Source organism: Aulonocara sp. 'chitande type north' Nkhata Bay, linkage group LG17 (assembly GCF_057382095.1).
Source record: "Aulonocara sp. 'chitande type north' Nkhata Bay isolate Kocher_YH1m ecotype deep benthic linkage group LG17, A_spYH_male_GT1.1, whole genome shotgun sequence".
Classification (NCBI taxonomy): Eukaryota; Metazoa; Chordata; class Actinopteri; order Cichliformes; family Cichlidae; genus Aulonocara; species Aulonocara sp. 'chitande type north' Nkhata Bay.
The window spans coordinates 16,564,114-16,584,583 of NC_141360.1; the positions used below are offsets into that span (position 1 = coordinate 16,564,114).

At 38.0% G+C, this 20,470-nt stretch overlaps 1 protein-coding gene across 1 annotated transcript; it reads right to left on the reverse strand.

Moving 5' to 3' along the window:
• Positions 1-1,842: 1,842 nt before the first annotated feature.
• Positions 1,843-18,564, reverse strand: ntmt2 (N-terminal Xaa-Pro-Lys N-methyltransferase). Its single transcript, XM_086269898.1, has 4 exons — positions 18,228-18,564; positions 8,985-9,157; positions 5,915-6,167; positions 1,843-4,813 (listed from the first exon to the last, which is right to left on the reverse strand). The coding sequence occupies exons 1-4, from the start codon at positions 18,421-18,423 to the stop codon at positions 4,557-4,559; spliced, it is 879 nt and encodes a 292-aa protein (XP_086126024.1). The 5' UTR covers positions 18,424-18,564; the 3' UTR covers positions 1,843-4,556.
• Between the last annotated feature and the right edge of the window lie 1,906 nt (positions 18,565-20,470).

Sequence of the window (20,470 nt, forward strand, 5' to 3'; positions counted from 1 at the left end):
GGTCTTCTCTGCTAATTTAAGTCACTAAAAAGGCACTCTTTGTGCCTTCAGCAACTTTTAGAGCATTTTAAATAAATGATATGATACATTTTAGGGCTTCTATGTGGACATGTTTGTGCTTCAGTTTTGGTGAGTGAGATTCTAGTATCATATTAATCTTTTACTTAGAACTAGATGTGTGACCATATACATTTCTTTTGCTAGCATTAGCTAATAACTAAATACAAAAAGAAAGAAAGAAAAGAAAAACAGTTGGGCAGCAGCCAAATCTTTAACATAAAGGCTTTATGAAATCCTTATTCAATGTTTCTCACAGCCATTGATGAAAAGGAAGTTATTGAAATTGTCAAACAGAGTGTTGAGTTGAAGCAATGCCCAAACATAAAACTGTTTAAAAAGGGTTATGAAGAAAGGGAAAATGTTGATATTCAGTGAATACCTCTGTTTAGGAATTTTATGATGATGTATATATTATATCAGACATATGTTCGTTAATATTACTGCAGATTATATCAGTAAGGAGGCTGATTAAATATTGATCGATAACTTATGGTAAAGGGGTGGGATTAAATAAGTGTGCACAGCTGACGCAATGTTGAAATGTATTAGCTTTATTTTGTATAGCATTTTTTCTCTTCTTTTTTCTGCTCGATGGACTTTGCATATTGTTTACATGATCGAAATAAATTAGAACAAACAAACAAACAAATGTGTCTTAGGGTTTGTGGGTGGTTGTAGTTCGGGAGATAAAGCGGGTCATCTACTAATCAGAAGGTTAGTGGTTGCTCCAGTCTGCATGTCAAAGTATCCTTGAGCAAGACACAAGTTGCTCTATGATGGATACATTGGAGTGTAAATGTTAGGTAGCAAGAACTTAAGTGGAAAAAAGTTCATGTTGTATAAAGTGCTTTGATTGCTCAAGTGGAGTAGAAAAGCACTATATAAGAATCAGCCTATTTAAAAATCAAAGGGTCCAATAAAAGAGTCCAAAACCATTTGTCTTCTTTTATATAAAGTCTATTTTCTGGTGGGGCGGGGAAGGACTGTTTCCTCACAGAAAGACAGTTCTTGATTAAATCTTCTGAGCGTGCAAGTTTTGTTTGTGCCTGTTTTGGTTTCCTCCAGGTAAAAAAGAAAAAAAAAGATGCTAGTTAGGTTAATTAGTTATTCTAAATGTTCTAGATTAGATGTGCAATAGATGAACTCGAGTTTTTGAGCTGTCAGTAATACTAGTCTAGACTAGACTAAGAAGAACCCCACCAAGGTGGTTATTGGACTACAAGCTAGTGCTAGGTTTTAATAAATCTTTTAGTTGTTTTGTGTGTGTGTGTGTGTGTGTGTGTGTGTGTGTGTCCCATAGACAGAATTATGTATTCGTGTTGCTTTAAATAACAACAAAGGTTTAAATTAACAAAACTGGACAATCTCTTGTCTGTGCATCACTGGACAATCACGAGAGCCCAGGTTTATTGTTACTACAAACTGCGTTACAATAATTTCATATTTTCTTTGGGCAGTGCAGTATTGAATCATTCCCATCAAGTTAGCTTATGTTGCCCTGAATGCAGTTATTGCATCCAACTGTGCTCTCTGTCTTCCTAACATGCTCTCAGCCTGCATTCAAGCCCAAAGCTCTGCACTGTTGATGTGACTGGACAAATTAGTGTTACTCCAACTAATGTATTCAAACTGCTGCCGAGTGGCTACAGAGGACATTGAGCGGTATTAGAAATGATCGCTTTGACTGTGAGCGACGCTAACCACTCGTGAAAAGGTGACAGCACATTTGGCTGCTATTTGCTAGGGGAAAGAAAAAATACCTCCAAGTTTAACTTTGTGGTATTTTAGATATTTAATTCATACAGGATGTGGAAAATGTGTTTGGTCTATATTCACATCTTAAAAGAGTCATTCTGACGAGAGAAACATGCTACAGAGTTCATCTCATGCCATTGCCCCTTGAACGCTTTAATGATTTTGTACTTTCTCAGTGCCAACCTTTGTTGACAAACTATTCTTTCATAAAAATCTCTGGATGGCCCAGCTCTGTACCACTCCTGTTGAGCGCTTGCACACACAAATATTAAATATTTGTGGTGACTCCTGGATGTGTCTTAAGCAGACAACATCTGACAGGCCTGAAATGAAGCCAGGGCAGATATGAAAACAGGCACTGTCTGTCAAAATCAGGAAATAACCCCCACATTCACCTCAAGGGCCCAGCTGAAAATCATTAGTTTAAAACAATGTGCTGCTTCTACTATTAGTCTGTTGGCTAAGCTACTGTTAGCTTTCAATTTGACGTTTTCTTTTACAAAAATGGTCCAGCTAAAACTAGTTTTCATATCAAAACAAATATACAGTATGATTCGATAAAAGCATGGAAAACATGACACATCTATTGATCTGCAATATTACATGATAATTTATTTTTTTAAAAATACACAAAGGCAAAAGTATTTACAACTGACTGCACACTGAACAGAAGAAAAATGGTTTTAGTGGTTGTGTTTGATAAATTTTGTACTTCCTAGAGAACTCTAGTGTGTTTGCCCAGATTTGGTTATAAAAATGAATTCAGTTTATTATTTTTAATAAGGATTTTAACAAAGAGAGGAGGTCTAAAATAAAAGGACTGTAAATGTCTTGCAGTTTGCAAGCAGATTACAGTCAGTCCAGCCAGACAAGATCTGTGGTGATATTCAGAAATAAATAACTATGATCGAGATTTGGAGAGCTTATCTGATTCTGCCTCCTTCCATTGAAACTGTTTGTCAAGAAACTACACAGATGAGCCCTTCCTATACAGAAAAAACAACTAGCATCTATAAAATAGGATCACTTGAGGGAACTCTCGAAAGTCTGCAACAATACAATACAACAGAAAAAATGAGTATATTACACTAGATTTCCATGTTAACAATGTTGACATCAGCACAAATGATGTATGAAACCAATACAGATGTCATTATTGGGGACCAATGCTAACATCAGCATGAAATATCCAAGTTTTAGTATTACCCTTGCCCTTTGGGGGGAGTTGCAATCTTTGGGTGTGCTTGTTTTTTTGCTTTTTTAAAATTAATATCTATTATTATTTTTCCCCAAAAAACGACTAAACTGTCTCCACATCAGCTCTATAAACATGCCAACATATGCTGTAAGAGTCTATGTAATTTCAGACAGAGATCTGTCATCCCTGTTTTACACGCAGATCACAATGACTAATTAAACTGAGAAATTAAAATACTCCCAGTTGGGATGTGATTCATTTGTAATTTTCCACTTTGTGGAAACATTCTAGTTTGGTGCTGTTTTGAATGGCATACTGCTCTACATTTATAATATTACTTTATGCAAACCGTTAGCTTTGACTGGACTGAAACTATGATAAGGTTAGCTTAGCTAAAAAGTTAAAAATTGTTCTGAGGAATCGGCTTGCCCAAGCTAGGTGTCTGACCTCTACAGCATTTTCTAGTTCTGCCAGTGCTTCTTTATGGTGGCCCCTAGAGACAAAGCAAGTACAAACTCAGAAGCAAGTACAAATTCCAAAACACAACAGAAGAGTTCCAGCACAATAGGGGCAGTGTTGAGCTTCTCTCTGAGCAAAGCACACTGACTGTTAGTTAACGTCAGATTTGACTCCACATTAAGCTAAGCGTTCATAGTAATTAAAAACAAATTAAACAAACAACAGTTTGCATATTACCTTTCTTATAAAGCGTGGTTGTTCTATCCTTGCAGGTGTTTCCCGCCGGTATCCAACGCCCTGTGTTTGCAACAAACTTGCCATTTATTTTGCAAATCAAGCTAAACACTGCCCCTAGCATCATGGAGCAGTTTGTACGTGTTTTGGAGTTTGTACGTGCTTTGTCTCTAGGGGGCCACCGTACTTCTTAACTGTTAAGCATTCCCAGAATACACAGTATGATGACATACTGAACCATCCCAGCTGTTTGCTGTCAAGTTTTCTAAACAAAGCTTTTAAAAGTTAGTTTACACCTTAGCAAAACCAATTGAAATGGCATGGTATCTGTATCCATCCACTGCATGCAACAAAAATAACATATTATTAACAAAAATAATATGCCATTTTCCAGACAATGTATCCAGATATATATTACAAGTTTGTGCAACGTTTTGTTATTAAATCTTACATGATTCATATTTGGTGTTGATGTTTGATTTAGTTCAAAACTAGTCTGAACCACAAGATCAAGATCATTGATGTCATAAAGATATAAAGAGATAAAAGTATGAATCTGCTGACATACAGGATGCTGTCTTATACTGTGTGTGTATACTGTGGCCTTAAGAAAAAAAAAAGCCCCAGTCTCCATAAAATCCCCTTGGTTGCCATCATGCTGTCCACATTGCTTTTTCAACATTTATAGATGGATTACACTGCTAAGATTTCTAGCTATGTTGTTCTGCTTTTCAGCAAAACAGCAGAAAAAATCCTGAAATATCAAGTGAACTCAGCTATGAGCTGAATTTTCCTTTGTGTTATCAAAGCAAACCACAAGCTTAAGCTGTTTGCACTAAAATTGTCTCTTCTATTTCATAGCAATCATCCAGACAGGCATAATGACCTCTGGGAAGCCTCCCTGTCTCTCAACAGCCAGCACCTCCAGTCCAGCCTTGGCAATGATGGTCTTCATGATGTCCAGGTGGCGGCTAATGCTGCTATCGATGGGGTCCAGCTTGCAGCCTTGCCTAGCCATATTATCCTTGATTATGATAACACCATTTGGACGCAGACTCTTTTTGCAGCGAAACAAGAAGTTCATCAGGTCCTTGTCTGTTAGGTGGCCTAAAGGGAAAGACAGGAAAAATAGTTACTTCTAACTGATTTATTAGTCACTGCAGAAATCATCAAGTCCCCCAATAGAACTATGGAAGTCCAGTGACTGTGATTTCACCCAAATGCAAAAACCTTGAGTCAGAATAATCTTAACAAAAGTCACGTCGTTTATTAAGAAGATAATTCATTAACAAAAAGCTAGACATGAAATACAAAAGGAACTGAAAACTTCAAATTACACAAAATAAACTGGGAAACATACTATGAGGTACGAGGAGCTCGGACACATTAGGCAAAATGAGCTGACGCTCAAGGACAAAGGGAGACCGACACAATATATTCATACAGGAGGGTGATTAGGGGAGCAGAGACACTGTGATACACAGCAGTAACAAATTAGACATAACGAGATGGGGGGACATAAAGCACACGAGACAGGGGACTATCAAAGTAAATCAGGACGCACAAACACTGAGAGACTAGGACAATGTGAGCTTGATGCAGACAAAAAGTAAAAAAATATGGAGACATGGCAAACTTAACATGAATGACACTAAACTACAAAATACAGATATGAGACTAAAAGGACAGAAAGGGGATGCCAAAGGGAACTAATAAACCTAAAGTTATCTAAAATAAACTAGAGATACATAATATATAAGGAAAACAATATGAGATCAGAATAATTCATAAGCACAAATATAAAAATAGAACCTCGGAACATTCTTTTAAAGAATTTTAGGATTTTCTGTTTGAAAAAGTGCAAAATGCATCAACAAGTTTGCAGAATTACAACAGCATGCAAAATATTTGGAAAAGTTTCATTTTGTATCTGTATTTTGTATCAGCCAAAGATAAGGTAGATAAAGTGCCGAGGGTATAAGTGCTTTCTGTCAAGGGTACATGGGCAGTAACTTAGAGGACAGCAGTTAAGTGACAAGCCATTGTACCTCTAAGTCTAAAAGTATAAGTATAATGAGGTACTTAAGAGTATACTGTATCTTCATAAGTATACAATTTGAAGCATCATTGTACAATAGATGAAAATTCAAATATATCAATACACCTGATCTTTCATGAGCAGAGTGTATAGATAACCTTCATACTTACATGCCACCCACTGCATCCATATGACATCATACTTGTTTTGTGGAGGTGTGAATTCTTGCAGATTGTAGCAGTAGTAGGTCTCAATACGGTCAGCATCGTCACCCAGGTACTCCTCATGTGCATGGAGCAGGAAGTGCTCCATCATGTCTGCCATCTCCAGTTTCTCAAACACGGGAAGGAGCACACCTTTGGCTACCCGCCCGATCCCACAGCCACAATCCAGAGCACACTGTGTGCCCGCACTACCGGGCCCCTGTTGTTAAAAAGAAAGAAAAAGAAAGGATAGACTCATATAACTTTAATCAAATTCATTTTAAAGGATACTTAGAGTTTAAAGTTAGGAAAATGCAGACTGTCTATAAAGCAAATGTAGTCATAAAATGAGATTTTCAATTTTACAGAAAACAAAAAGATGCTTAAATCTTTCTTGTTCTTCTAGTAGTGCATTATTATCATGTCTAAATCATAAAAAGTTCTATACTTTATGTTTTACGTTACCAGGTGTCAAGCTTTCATGCTCAAAAGTACCAAACAAATCAACCCCAGTTCCTTAGGGTAACAAAGCAATGAACTTTAACACAAGGGAATAAAAAGTCACCTCACTTGACTTGTGCTGGTTTTCTTCCTCTTCATTTGGTATTCTGACCTCACTACAACCCCTCCACATCAGGGACCCCAGTTTATGATTGTAGGAAAGTATGGGGGCCCACAGGAGCTCTGTTACAGGAAGCTTCTTGGTTTCAGTGAATTACTGCCATACTGCTGTGCACTTATGTAGCTCTCTTTAATCTGGATGCGTTCTAAATCTTTTCCTGCCACACTCTTTTTTAATGGAAACGTCAGGTGTAAACAGAAGCTGTTCACAGCCAGGGAAGAGACTTTGGAAGAGAATAATGATCCTCCTGCTTTACGCCACACACAATGGGGAGACATAATCAGATGATGCAGGTTATGTGTGTGAGAGCCCTCCCCGAACACCACACCCTGAAGCCATTCATCCCCCCCCTACCCCCCTGCAGCTAAGCCACAAGCCACCCATACCCCCATCGATGGAGAGCCATCTAGGCCTAGCCGAGCAGGAGAGGAAATCAGTGACAACCATCTCCATCCCTGGCCTATGGACCACCTGGTGGAGAGCCAGATGCCACCAGGTGATCCGGACATTGGCATCCTTCATGCGACGGAGGCACTGCAGTTCCATCACCCATCCGAACACAGGGTGAAAAGGCAGCCCAGGAGGTAATAATGAAGGAGCATTGTTGATTGCCCACTGGAATACCAGGCACTCTTTCTATACTGTGCTGTGCCTAGTCTCCCACTCCGACAGTTTGCTGCTAATAGGAGAATTGGCTGAAGCGGCACTATGGGATATTTGTGGCTGTCCCCATGCACACATCTAACCTCCACCCACTCTGCCTCCAGCAATGCCCCAGGCCAAACCAGGGTTTGGTGGGGCAGGGTCTGCATAAAACCTGAGTCCACCATAGCCTGGTGGACGCATTCAGACTCCACAGCATTCCTTCTGACATCATCTCTAACTAGTGGCTCCAGTTCAGCTCTCGTGTATGGGAGTTTTAGACTGAGGTCCCTCTTCAGTGCAATGTCTCCTCCAACCTGTCAATATGGCACTCCAAGCTGGTGTGGGTAGAATACGCCCACAACACCATGACCTCTGCTGCTATGGGCCTATTAACCTTTGAAGCATGGCTTGGCTAGGAGTCACCTCATTCCCAGCCACTGAAGGTGAGCTCACTGTACCCTCAGATGTCCCCTCCTATGAACATTGCGCTCTGTATGGAGTTGTTAGCAGAGACGGGTCTTCTAGCAGAATCTGCATGAATATTGAAGATACTTATTATCTAGACGGAGGAATAATCACACGTGGGGCATCGGCTTTTACCGGAGCATTCACACCAAAAGGTGACTTTGTTTATTGAACTCTCGCATATACTCCGCAGCATAACAGGAAGCATCCTTTCAAAATAAAATCACAACAGATGACAATGAGGGCATACCTATTAACTAGCTCAACAGGAGTCCAAAAAATTGGCTCCCAGTTTCATTGGCCTGTTTGAAATAGAATAAATCATTAACCCTATCTCTGCCAAGTTGAAATTGATATAGAATGTGAAAATTCACAGTGTTTTCAATATCTTCAGTCCACTGTGTACATTAATGTTTAAATTGCTATCCCAATTTCCCATTTTCTTTATGCTTTTTGAGCATTATAATTTTATATGGTTATATTACTGCTAGAGAAAGGATGCCTCCTAATTGTTTGTAGTTCCTTTTAAGCAGTCTTAGGAGTTTGTAAATAAAGGGCATGTAGCCTGACTCCCCTGTCTACAGCAGCAACACACACACAGACAAACCCAGAACATTAAAGAAATCCTTTCCTTGTCCACTGTACAGAAGTTAGCGCTGTTTTTAAAAAATAAATAAATAAAAATACCATAGTACAAAGTGATTACCAGCTGTTGGCTCAGCTCACTCTGTGTGGGTGTTTATGAGGCTGCCATCACGACTCCAGTATAATTAGAATTTGCACTGAGGCGCCATCATCATGAAACAATAATTTGTTTTGTACAATAAGGATGACAAATTTCTCACCAAAAATAGATTCTGGCATGTACACTAAGAGCTACATTGCAAATTGATATACTACAGGACAATATGCAGAAACTATGACAAAGTGCATGCAAAGCATATACTTTAAAGCTTAAAAGCTATTTTTATTCATCTTTAGGTATGAAAAGATGAATAAAAATACTTTAAAAAAAATCCTGACAGAGGCTGTCATAATTCATGCATGACAGGGTTAAATAACAATAATTACAATGAAACACATCATAGTAACATTAAACGATCAGTGGGTGGCAGGGTATGGAGTGACACATCAGAGTCCAATGGGGTGGTTTATGTTCAAGTATACCAACAACACTCACACAAATACAAGAATACAGCCTTTGACTAGCTGCCCACTGTAGTGACCAGCATGCGTGAAAATTTCCCAGATTTGTTTTTGCCTGGATTCTATTAATTGAATGTGAGGTACTAACTTTTGACTTACCACGAACCTCTTCAAAAACTGAAGGGAACCTTCCAGATCAACATTGGATATTTCTACGAAATCTCCCATCATGCCCTCCTCTGAGGCAGGAACATCCTCGTAGAACTTCTGAGCTCTGTAGTAGAACTGTTTCTCTCCTTTGATGTACTCACAGGTGACTGGGAACAGCTTCACTGTTAGAACACAAGGACAAACATACCGGGTGACCTATCATAAAACCCAGAACGTCATTTGAACACAATTGACCAACTACACAGACTGTTTATTACTATTCAATGACAGTCACAAGACTCCTCCTTTAATGTGTCTTGTATTCTGTATGAGATACGAATATTATTGAGAACCAGAATTATGTGAGATTAAACATTTAAACATTTGGGATAAGGGTGCAGGGCAGAGCTGCAGGACAGAGAAAAAGTTCTGGAACTACACTCACAGCTTTCCCCATTTTTAGCAGCAACTGTCACAACCGCATCAGGCACAAAATAGGCATGGTATTTCACTCTAAATATAGTTCAGTGGCGCTATAGTTAACATCAACACCTCACAACAAGAGCTGATGCTAGTAAATTATAAACATTGCCAGTGCTTATTCCTAGTTTCTGTATTGTAACGCTTATCCACTAATATTAAATTGTGTTCTGCAAAAATCTATTATATCCACTCAGTTCTTTCAGAGTACCTAATCTTTTCATGTAACGTGTGGTTACTGTGGAAGCACCCTCTGAGGTGTTTGTGCCCTTGGTTGAGGGTGAGTGAGAATGTCATTGCCACCACTTCAGACTTCAAACTTGTGTTAGTTTTTAGACTTCACCATTTCGCAAAATTATGCTATAGCGATAACCCATGTATTACAATGTGACAACACGTTACATCAACGCATGTAATGAGCTATAGTGGGAAAGTGTTAAGAAGTTTACCAGATATGAATTTATAAGAATGATGTCTGTTTTAAATAATGATCAATTAGTTTGATATGATTATTTTTGACTGGTTTGAGTTTTTCCGAAGCATTACAAAGATGACACCAGACTGCTCTGTATGAAGATGGTTTCAGTCCCATAGGAAATGTAGAATGATAATTTGATCACTACTATAAATAGGGATGCGGTGTAGTATTCCTACACTCAGCTCAGCTGTTATATGGTACATGATAACCCTGTGGTTGATTCAAGTTACTGTTGTGAATTTACAAATGTTTAAAACGAATAAGTTTTATTACTGGGAGGCTGATAATAGAAATGTATACAGTGTTGAAATTTCGATATTGCCTTTCAAGAAACTTTATAATTCGCTTTTTAAACTATCCCAAACTTCCACTACTTCAGCTCTACTGAGCTGCAAATAATTTCTGTAATAAATGAACATATTTCTTGTCACTGACTTCATAACAAGTTGTTTCGGGGAGGAGGCTGAGGGCAATGTGTCAGTTTGATAACTAATAGCATGATTCATGACACGGTGGCTTAATCATGCTGCACCTGGCCAGGCTCACTAAAATAAGATGTAAAAGGAGACAAATGTGGTTATGACCTAACATTTTTCTCACAGTACCAGCTTTGATCAAAGCACCTACAACTGGTGTTTACTTGTCATGTTATCCCTCAGGACAGCTTTCAGGGGAAGTGTAAGTATAGAAATGTCGAGAAGAACGGAGAAGACCTGAAGACAGCTTGATAGCACACTTGTCTGCCAATCAAACTGTACATCTACCTCACACCTTGAAAGTGCACCAGCTCATTAGAAGCTGATCTTGGACTTTCTGTGTAACAGAATACTTGCTTAAATGATACAAGGTATGAGGATTAATCTGTCACGCTGTTAGTAAATGACCTGACTGCAGCCGCCTGATGGTAGATCAGACGGCATAGCACTGTCTGACATGAGTAAGTGCTCTTGTGTTTGATATGTCATTCCATTAATGGTCCTTGTATCAAATGGACGGTAAGAAAATAAGACACGTTTGAGCTAGAATGACCTACAGCTCAAGATCTCCTGTTGCTGCTGTTCAGCCCATGATCTCATGATAGACATGAGTGCACTCTGGAGATGATTAGCTATTATTTAAACTGTTAATGCACTGCAGTGCTTCCAATGACACTTTTTATATGAATGTACTAACCATTAATGATTCATATATGTCAATTCACTCACTAGCATTAACACTAACAAATCGCTATCCTGTAACTGTTTAATGGTATAAAAACAAAGCTACAAAAGAAATTTTACTTTGTTTCTGTTAATAAATATCTCATTACACATATGGTTCAGCACTTGGGAGAAAGGCTAAGTTGTTGAAAACATTAGGAATTACCAGGACTTACAACCAATTGCTCATCAAATCCAATCAAGTCTTCATCTAAGCCACAATTACGGACAAAATTCCTGTCTGGTTACACTGATATCAGCTGTATTTGCTGCTTAAAGTCAAGTGACCTCTGGAATTTGAATTTGGAGAACCCCCTTAAGCAATAGATATGGCAACAACCTATATTGCCATATCTATTCACTCATCAATCCAAATCATTAAAGTCAAGTTTTTCAGTCACATCCATGGCCGCAGGTGTATAAAAGAGCAGAGCAGTCTGATGGCTGAGTCTGGGTTTGGTGGTTGCTAGGAGAACGGTACTTGCTTGGGTGGACTGTGCCAACCCTAAAGTTTGGTAGAGGGGGGATTACGATGTGGGGTTCTTTTTCAGGAGACAAGCTCCTTAGATGCAGTGAAAGGAACTCTTAATACTTCAGCATAGATAATTCAGACAATAATATGATCCCATTTGTGGATCCGTCCCTTCCTGTTCCAACACTTCCAACACACTCCTCTAAACATTGTGGAAAGCCTTCCTAGGAGAGTTGAATCTGTTGTAGCTGGACCAACATCATATTCAATCCCGTGGATTAAAAATGGGATCTCAGGTTCATATGCATACTAAGACAGATGGGGAGTACATTTGGCCATATATAGGCAATGTCGCCTATATATTTTCTGTAGCTGCTTGGGAAACTAACACAATGATAAGAAGGCATTTTATATAAATTCTCCATCAAAATTCTTTATGTTCTCACTGTTGTTTGCCACATCCCTATTGAGTTCCTGATGAAGACTTTTAGGGCCCTGTTGATCTCGGATCCTTTCTTGTAGTCAATGAGTAATTTTATTTTTTTATTTCAAGTAACATTACCAGGAATTTCTGTTTGCTAATAGTATAAGTCTTTCAGATAGGCTGGAAGCAGAAATGTGCAGGTAACACCACAGTTTATTGAACAGTGGTGTTGTTTGTTGTTGTTTAAAAGGGATTCACATGCTTTTTATCTTTTAGTGAAAGGCGAAGTGCAATATACTGGAGGTGTATGCAGCAACTCTAGTGTGACCATTACATGAAAATATCCACATCACCTTTCTATCTAAGGAAAGAGTTGTACTCTGTCCACTTTATTAGGCACACCTTGCTTTTACTAGGTTGCCCCCGTATGCCTTTACCTTAATTAGAAGATTTTACAAGATGTTGAAAATATCAGAGCTTTTGATCCATTTTGGCATGATAGCATCACGGAGTTGCTGCACATTTGTCAGCTGCCACGAGGGAGCAATGAGGCATTTCCCATTCTGCCACATGCCAAAGGTGCCCTTTTGGATTGAAATCTGTTAATTGTAGAGGTCATTTAAATACAATTAACTCAATTTTATGTTCAAGAAACCAGGCTGAGATTGTCAGAGATTTTTGACATGGTGCATTAATCTGCTGAAAGCAGCTGTTAGAAGATGGGTCCGGTTTGGATATTAAGGTATAGAATTTAATCAATGCTCACTTGATACTAGGGGCCCAAAGTGTGCCAAGAAAATATCCCAAAATATCATATCACATCATTACCACACCAGACTGAACTTTCTGATACAAGGTAGGATGGATTCAATGTATGTACACATGTTGTGATAACTTCGTCTATTTCATTACAAATGGCATCTGATATAAAATAAATAAGTTAATACATTTAAATAGTGCCAAATTACATATGTATTCCATCTGCTGTGTCAACCTTTTAGGAAATAAGGTAGCAAAAGTAGGAAAAGGGCTACTTAATCTATATAGAATAAAGGGAACTTAAAATCTTTTATATAATATATATATATATAATTTTACATGTTTAAGTTGCATTCACACAATGGGACACAATGTCATGAACATGCACATGTGAGAATGTTTAAGTATTTGGTAGCTCAGACAGGACCACTCGAGCTACAATCCGAGGAGACTTGTTTATACCCCACAGACGGACAGCATTTGGGCAGAACGTCCTCTCTGTAGAGGGAGGCCATCTGTGGAACAGTCTTCCTCAACCCATTAGAGAATGCTCGAAATTCAATTTGTTTAAGGCAAAGGTTAAAAACTGGTTATGGACAAATCAAGTGTGTGATCATGTATGAGTTGTATAGTTTTAATGTTTTATTTGGGAACAGAATGGTGTGTATGTGTAAGTTTGGTGATGGAGTTTTTATTATGAATGAATGATGAATTTTTATGAATTATTATGTCTATTTTTATGCTTAAGGACAACAGATGGAAATTAGCCCTTGGCTATAATCTGGTATGTTTACATTCATGTAATTTTTTTTTACATTTATGTTCATTAACATGCACTGACCTAAATAAATAAGTAAATATAACATTTTGTATTGTAATGCAATTAATGCAATTAAATTTAGTGCAAATAAATGACTATTCTGGTTATACAGTCACTAAACATCTATTTAGACTATATAAAAAACATAACAAAGGAAAAAGAGCTATTGTTATAGTGCACACTGCATGTCCTGCAAACTATACAACTGCACTAATCAGTCATAGGGGAAATTTATCTTTAAGGGGTTTCTCCCATAAAGCCTGAAGCCTAAAAAGCAAACTTAAATGAGCTGTGGGCCACTGCTGGCAGTGTCATCTCATTGGAGGGCTACGTTAGTGCTCAAGTAATACAAAAAACAAACAAACACACGAAAATATTTCTGAAAATGTAGTGTTTTGCCTTTTTTTTTTTTTTTTATGTTGTATAACAAGGCAAAACTGCAAACATGAGCGCAAATATATATATTTTTTTCTCACTCTTTAACTGAAGCCCTTTATTGAACTACCAAATAAACAAACTGGTACTCTCTTTCTGGTAAGACACATGGCAGCATTTCTGCTATAACCTTTTTTGTATTTAGCAAAATAAAAAATCAGACACATTAGTTTTTGACTGCTAGTGAAAATTGTTTTCTTTACAAATATCTCCATTAATGAACTGACACAGCCAATCCCTCAACATGTTTGTACTCTCTGCTCATACTGCTTTCATATTAAATCATTTTTTGCTTTTTAAAGAATTTATTTTAACATTGAACTCAACAACAAACAAATCCTCCCTATCAAAAAAAAGGAACTTCAAGGGCCAAATTGCATTATATTTCTTCACGTCACTACAAGTAGGGGTGACGTGGGCAGCAAGTGGTCCCCGTGCCGTGAGTTTGAGACCCCTGCTATAAAGCATCTCTGACCATAAAGGTGATTGTCAGAGTTGCAAAAAGATGTACTGCAATGGTTAAGTAGGGAGAAGACCCATATGTAGACAGTCAGTTAGTCAGTCCAAAATAAGAGATTTATGAAGTCAGACACGTGCTTTCAGTTACTAAGTCAACAAAACAGTTATCAGAAACAAAAACAAAAAGGTGAACTAGTCCAAAACACATAAGGAAGAAGCCTATGAAGGTGAATGCCAAAGCAATAATCTCAGATAATCTGAGAAAGCAAGAAAAACATCTTGAGAATGGCTAGAACACTTGACTGCAGTAATAAAGAAATTAAAACATAGATGTCCATAAATCAAGTTGTGTGTAACAATGAAAAATCGCACAGGGAAAAAAATATTGAACACCCTTATTTTAATTTATTTAATACCTTGTACAGAAGCCTTTTGTGGTGATGACAACTTCAAAACACCTCCCGTATGGAGGAACTACTCGCACGTATTGCTCAGGTGTGATTGTGGCCCATTTTTCCTCGGTCTTCAAAGCCTTTAGGTTCAGTGGGCACCTTCTGTGAACTCTGTTCAAGTTCTTTCCAAGACTTTCAACTGTACTCCGGGCAGGCTGCGCTATTCTAGCAGCTTTATTTTCTTTCTCTGAAGCTAATAGAGAGCTTACATGCCTCTGTGTTTGAGATCATTATCTTGCTGAAACATCTACCCATATTTCATCTTCATCATCTTGTTAGATGGCAGCAGATTTTTATCAATAATGTCTCGGTACATTTTTCCTTTAATCTTTCATTCAGTAAAATGAGGCATGCCAGTGCCATATGCTGAAAAACAGCCCCACACCATGTTCCCAACTCCAAACTTTCATCTCAGTAGAGCAGGGCGATATGGCCAAAAATATTTATCACGATATATATTTGAAAATTTGCGATAACGATATAACTGACGATATAATTGATGCGAGACAAAATACAACTCCACAACATTACTAGCGCAAAAAGACAACCTTCCATTTATTTTCACTTAAACAAGAAGCTGGTTTTTATGTACATTAAAGCTTTATAAAAATGTAACAGTGCAAATGCAAATTCCTTGCTGAAAGTTTAACCAAAAGGCATTTTCAGTAGAAATGGGCTGACATATCCTGAGCATAACCATGTATAATATCCACTGAAGTTAAAAAGAGGTGCTTTGCAACATTAAACTGCAGTGTGCAGTACGTATTTTTCAGACCATAAGGTGCACGGGATTATAAGGCACATTAAGTGAAACAAAGCAGTCAGATAAATCAAACTTTATTAAACTCATTCTTCTTGCTTCCTCCATTTCTGTACCATTGATTCCTTAATGTTGAATTCTCTGGCAGCTGCTCTATTCCCATGTTGTTGCAGTATATTAATGACTAACCTCGTATTGTGGATGGATTATCTCAGTTGTTCTCCTGACTGAACTTTGGTCCGTTTACAGCATCCTGCCATGCGATTGCATTTGTCTCTAACCATGAAGAACCTTCACGTTAACTTTTATAAGTGGAAAAGTGTTAGTGTTCGTCCTCCAGATTCACTGTTTATGTTATGCTAACATAGCTGTGTCGCTAGCGAGCACGTAGCATATAATTATATACTAGCTAGCCCAACTTCAGTAACCCTACAAACGTCACTGCTGTTTCGTTTCCTGTCTTCATTTATGTTGGAAGTGATAGCAGAGCTGTACGTTTGATTTTTTTCAGAAATCTCTCAGTCAGAACATGCTATATCATGCTTAGGTAACTAGCGAAACTAGCGAGCTAACTTCCGCTAGCTTCCTGCTAACTTCTAACTCCGTTAAATGTAATACATTTTGTTTTCATGGATGCCTGGAAGTTAAACTTCATAGTTACACCTGGTAAAGCAGCAATGCTGATCGTTTTATTAAAGATGAAAGAATTTAGACAGTTTTTAACTCTCGGTGATGCTGCAGTGTTCGTTTGACCTGAAGCATACGGCGTTTAGGACCCAGATTACTCCCAGATTTAAGAGCATCTTAGTCCGACAAATACGACAATAACGACGGCCGCTTGCATGTTCTGCAAAAAAATGTGCTTTGTCGTGTATCTGACGGACAAACACCAAACCAGTTCCACATCACTGAAGTTGCACCATTTTTACAAACCAATTCTGGTTCATCTGTTTCACTCAACAATCGGCCATGTGCGTATGAAAACAATGGCACTGCGCATGCGCGCTTTACTCATATTCTATATATTTCATTTTCCTATCGTTGCCTAACATTATACCGGTATTACCGTGAACGGTATAATATGGCCCAGCCCTACATCTCAGTATGGTGTTTTGGGCTAATATGCAGTGCTGTTTGACTTCCAACCATTATGGTATCCAAAGAATTCAATTTTGGTCCCATCTGACTAGAATATATTCTCCTAGTATTTCACAGCCTTGTTTAAATGTTGGTCAAAAAACCTTAAATGCGCTTCAACATGCTTTTTCTTCAGCAATGGAGTCTGGTGCATACAGGCCATGGTGGTAGAGTTCATTACTTATTGTTTTTCTTTTTAAACAATTGTGCCTGCTGGTTCCAGGTCTTTTTGTAAGGTCCTTGGGTCTGTGACAACTATTCTAATAATTATTTTCATTCATCTCTCTGAAATCTCGTGGGGAGCACCTAGTCATGCCCAGTTTATGGTGAAATTATGTTTTTTCTACTTCTGGGTTATGGCCACAGCAGTGCTGACTGGAACCTTTGGTAGTTCAGAAATTCTTTTTTTAATTAATGCCAGTATGTTTTTTAAGTTGCAAAGGTCTTGAGAGAGCTTATTAGTTTTACCCATCATGAGATGTTTCTTGTGCGAAACCTTGGTAATGAGACATTATTTGATAGGCCAGCTATTGGGACAAAACCAGCTGATATTAATTTGCACTAAGTGACAGGATTGCTTTCCAATTCCTGATAGATTTCAGTTGGTGTCATGACGTTCCATGTCCTTTGTGTTCAGTGTTCACTATTATTCACATTCACATTATTAAACATAACTTGATTTATGGACATTCTTTGGAGTTCTTTGCATGCATGGACTGATTGTGTTGTTATCAACATCAAGTGAGAATTTCATATCAATTATATATATATATATATATATGGACACAGATAAGGCAGGAAATTGCAGCAACTCAATAAAAACTTGATGTCAACTTAAGCTGAGTGATATCAAAATAAAACAGGAAGTGGGTACACAGTCCAAATCATTAAATGTTTTTCCGAAAATTAAGAAGTAGTTTTGCTGGCTACGTTTAGCAACTACAACATCCTTTTTTCGTGTGTGTGTGTGTGTGTGTGTGTTTTTGTGTATGGACATACTGCAAATCAATTTCCCATTGGGGGCAATAAAGTTACCATTGAACCATTGGAAAGACATAAGTTAACTAAATCTGAGAACAAGCCATAGTTAGAGGTAAATCCTGGCATTCTAGGTAAGTGCAGTGGTGGTGATACAGGATTTAAAATCATACAAATCAATATTTACGAGTAACCGTCTAAGAATAAGGATCAGCATTATCCGAAGGAGTCTATAATGTGCCCTGAGGTGCAGTAAGAACAACCTTTTGTTATTTTAGCTATTTCAGCAACCTGACTTTGGCAAAACATGGGTATGAAAAGAAGAGAAGAACACATCACACCTGTCATGAAATCAACATTCAAGAAAAAATTTTAGTACATTTCTATGACCCATCTTACCCAGTGGAACCTTCTCTAGCAGGTACAGGTAGCTGGCAAAGAACTCACTCCTCAGTGTGTGGTGTAGGTGAAAGGACATGCTGTGGCGACACATGGTGTCATCTGTCCCTTTCCAGCGGTCCCTGAATGCCTGGTGAGCACCCTTGTACTCAAAGTTTGAGGAGCTGTTTTTGTCATTTTCAAGTGTAATCTCCATTTTGTCCTGTTGGTCTTTTTATCCAGAAAGATCTTGAAGAGCAATGGTACAGCAGAGAAGTCTAAAAGACTGAATACTGTGGTGCCCGTTTAGGATACTGTTTCTCCAGCTGCTGCTATATCTGTCTAGCTGAGTGTTCAACAAGTCTCTGCCAGTGTTCAAATAACCAGCAGAGATCTTTTTCACAGGAAGCACACAGGAGGTGCCACCAGATTTACAGATCACCTGCTAGAGACACTGACTGTAAAGAAGTGAGAAGGGGGCAGGGCATAAATGAAAGGACTTATTTCTACAGGAACTCGTGACCAATAAGCCCACAGAAGGTGACTGAACTGCAGGGTTTAAATTCCAACAAGTCCTTACACCCATATTTATGACTTGATCCTAAAAACAGCGTTGTCTTATCAAGTTTGTATACTCTAGAATTAAAATACCACAGTTTAGACAACAGGCAGCAGTTATTAAAAGCTCCAAGATTCTATGAGTAAATATGACCAGACAGGAATATTATTCATTATTATGAAATATGAATTGAATGCCATTTTTATTCAAGGTCATTTATTCAAAACTTGGAATAAATATTAATTGAATTTATAAAGTTTTCCACTTTTTTAATACTGTTGAAAAAAATTGGGAATAATCTAAGTTCAGACAAGTTAACAAAATATGTGTTAGTATATCTGTGCACCCAAGTTGCAAAATAACCCTGGGACTGTCCAATACAGAGTAACAGGATGTAAAACGCAAGCTGGGACATCATACGCTAAGAGGCACAAATGAGTGGCTGGGGCAGTGTGCAGGAAAATTTGTCCAGCATATAGATTAGAAGTCCCCAAGTCCCCAACACATCCAAAGGTGGTTGAAAACAACAGGGCTTAGGTCCTGTGGGATTTCCAGTTCCAAACCCCAAAACTGAAAGTGTGGCTCCATTCTTCTGATATTGTAAAGATGGGGATTTTAACATGAGATTCTATGGCAGGCGTGCCCATAGTCCAGCCAGGGGGCCAATCATGGCCCTAGGTCAGATTTTATGTGGTCCCTGGCTCCTACCATAAAATGTATTATTTATAGTCAACAATCATAAACAGAATTAATAAAATGTAATTTCTCTTTTCACCATGAGTTGGAAAGTGAAATTACCAAGGAGTGCATAGGAGTTTTCTACACTCACACAATAAACACAATAGTAAGTGTCGTTTAAAATAAACCTGAAATGCTGATATTCAGCAGCTTCACTGAGGTTTCAGGTATGCCAGAGAGCTCAATCTTTTTTCTTTTTTTTACACAATGATTCATTGATTTTTTTTGGAACAATACAAACAGCAACAAATCAGCACAGCCAAATACAAACAAGAAGAAGAGGAAGAAAAAAAAACAAATACAGGTACATGAGTTACAAGTGTACATGTCTGGGTCAAAATATGTACAGTGTTCCACATTTAAAGTCAAGAGAAAGAAGAAAAAAAGAGGGAATACAGATATTAATTATTATGTTTAAAAACAAAATGTGGTCCCCCTTTATGCAATAGCACAGCAAGGTCACGAGGTAGGTGATCAAGCTAAGGCTGCCATATCCTACAGAATGCATCACAATTGCCCTTTATGATGGCACTAAGGCGCTCCATTGGCAGCACCTTGAACGTTTCTCTGTACCATTGTGTAACAGTGGGGTGCTGTCTCTGAATCCATTGAAACAGTACACATCGCCTCACTAAATGTAAAAGTTTACATAACAAAAGAATTTGTACAGAAGACAGAGAAAGCTCTTCTATAGATAGACCCAAAACGAACAGGACAGGGTTCAGTGGGATTGTCTGGTGAAAGATTGAGCGAAGCTCTATACAGGGAGTGCAGAATTATTAGGCAAGTTGTTTTTTTGAGGAATAATTTTATTATTGAACAACAACCATGTTCTCAATGAACCCAAAAAACTCATTAATATCAAAGCTGAATGTTTTTGGAAGTAGTTTTTAGTTTGTTTTTAGTTTTAGCTATTTTAGGGGGATATCTGTGTGTGCAGGTGACTATTACTGTGCATAATTATTAG

Excerpts from the sequence above, each read along its gene's own strand:
- ntmt2 (XM_086269898.1), bottom strand. The coding sequence starts at position 18,423 with ATGGAGATTACACTTGAAAATGACAAAAACAGCTCCTCAAACTTTGAG. Across the intron at positions 6,168-8,984 it reads AGTTTTTGAAGAGGTTCGTG|GGGCCCGGTAGTGCGGGCAC; the intron begins GTAAGTCAAAAG and ends TTTTAACAACAG. Across the intron at positions 4,814-5,914 it reads ATGGATGCAGTGGGTGGCAT|GCCACCTAACAGACAAGGAC; the intron begins GTAAGTATGAAG and ends CTTTCCCTTTAG.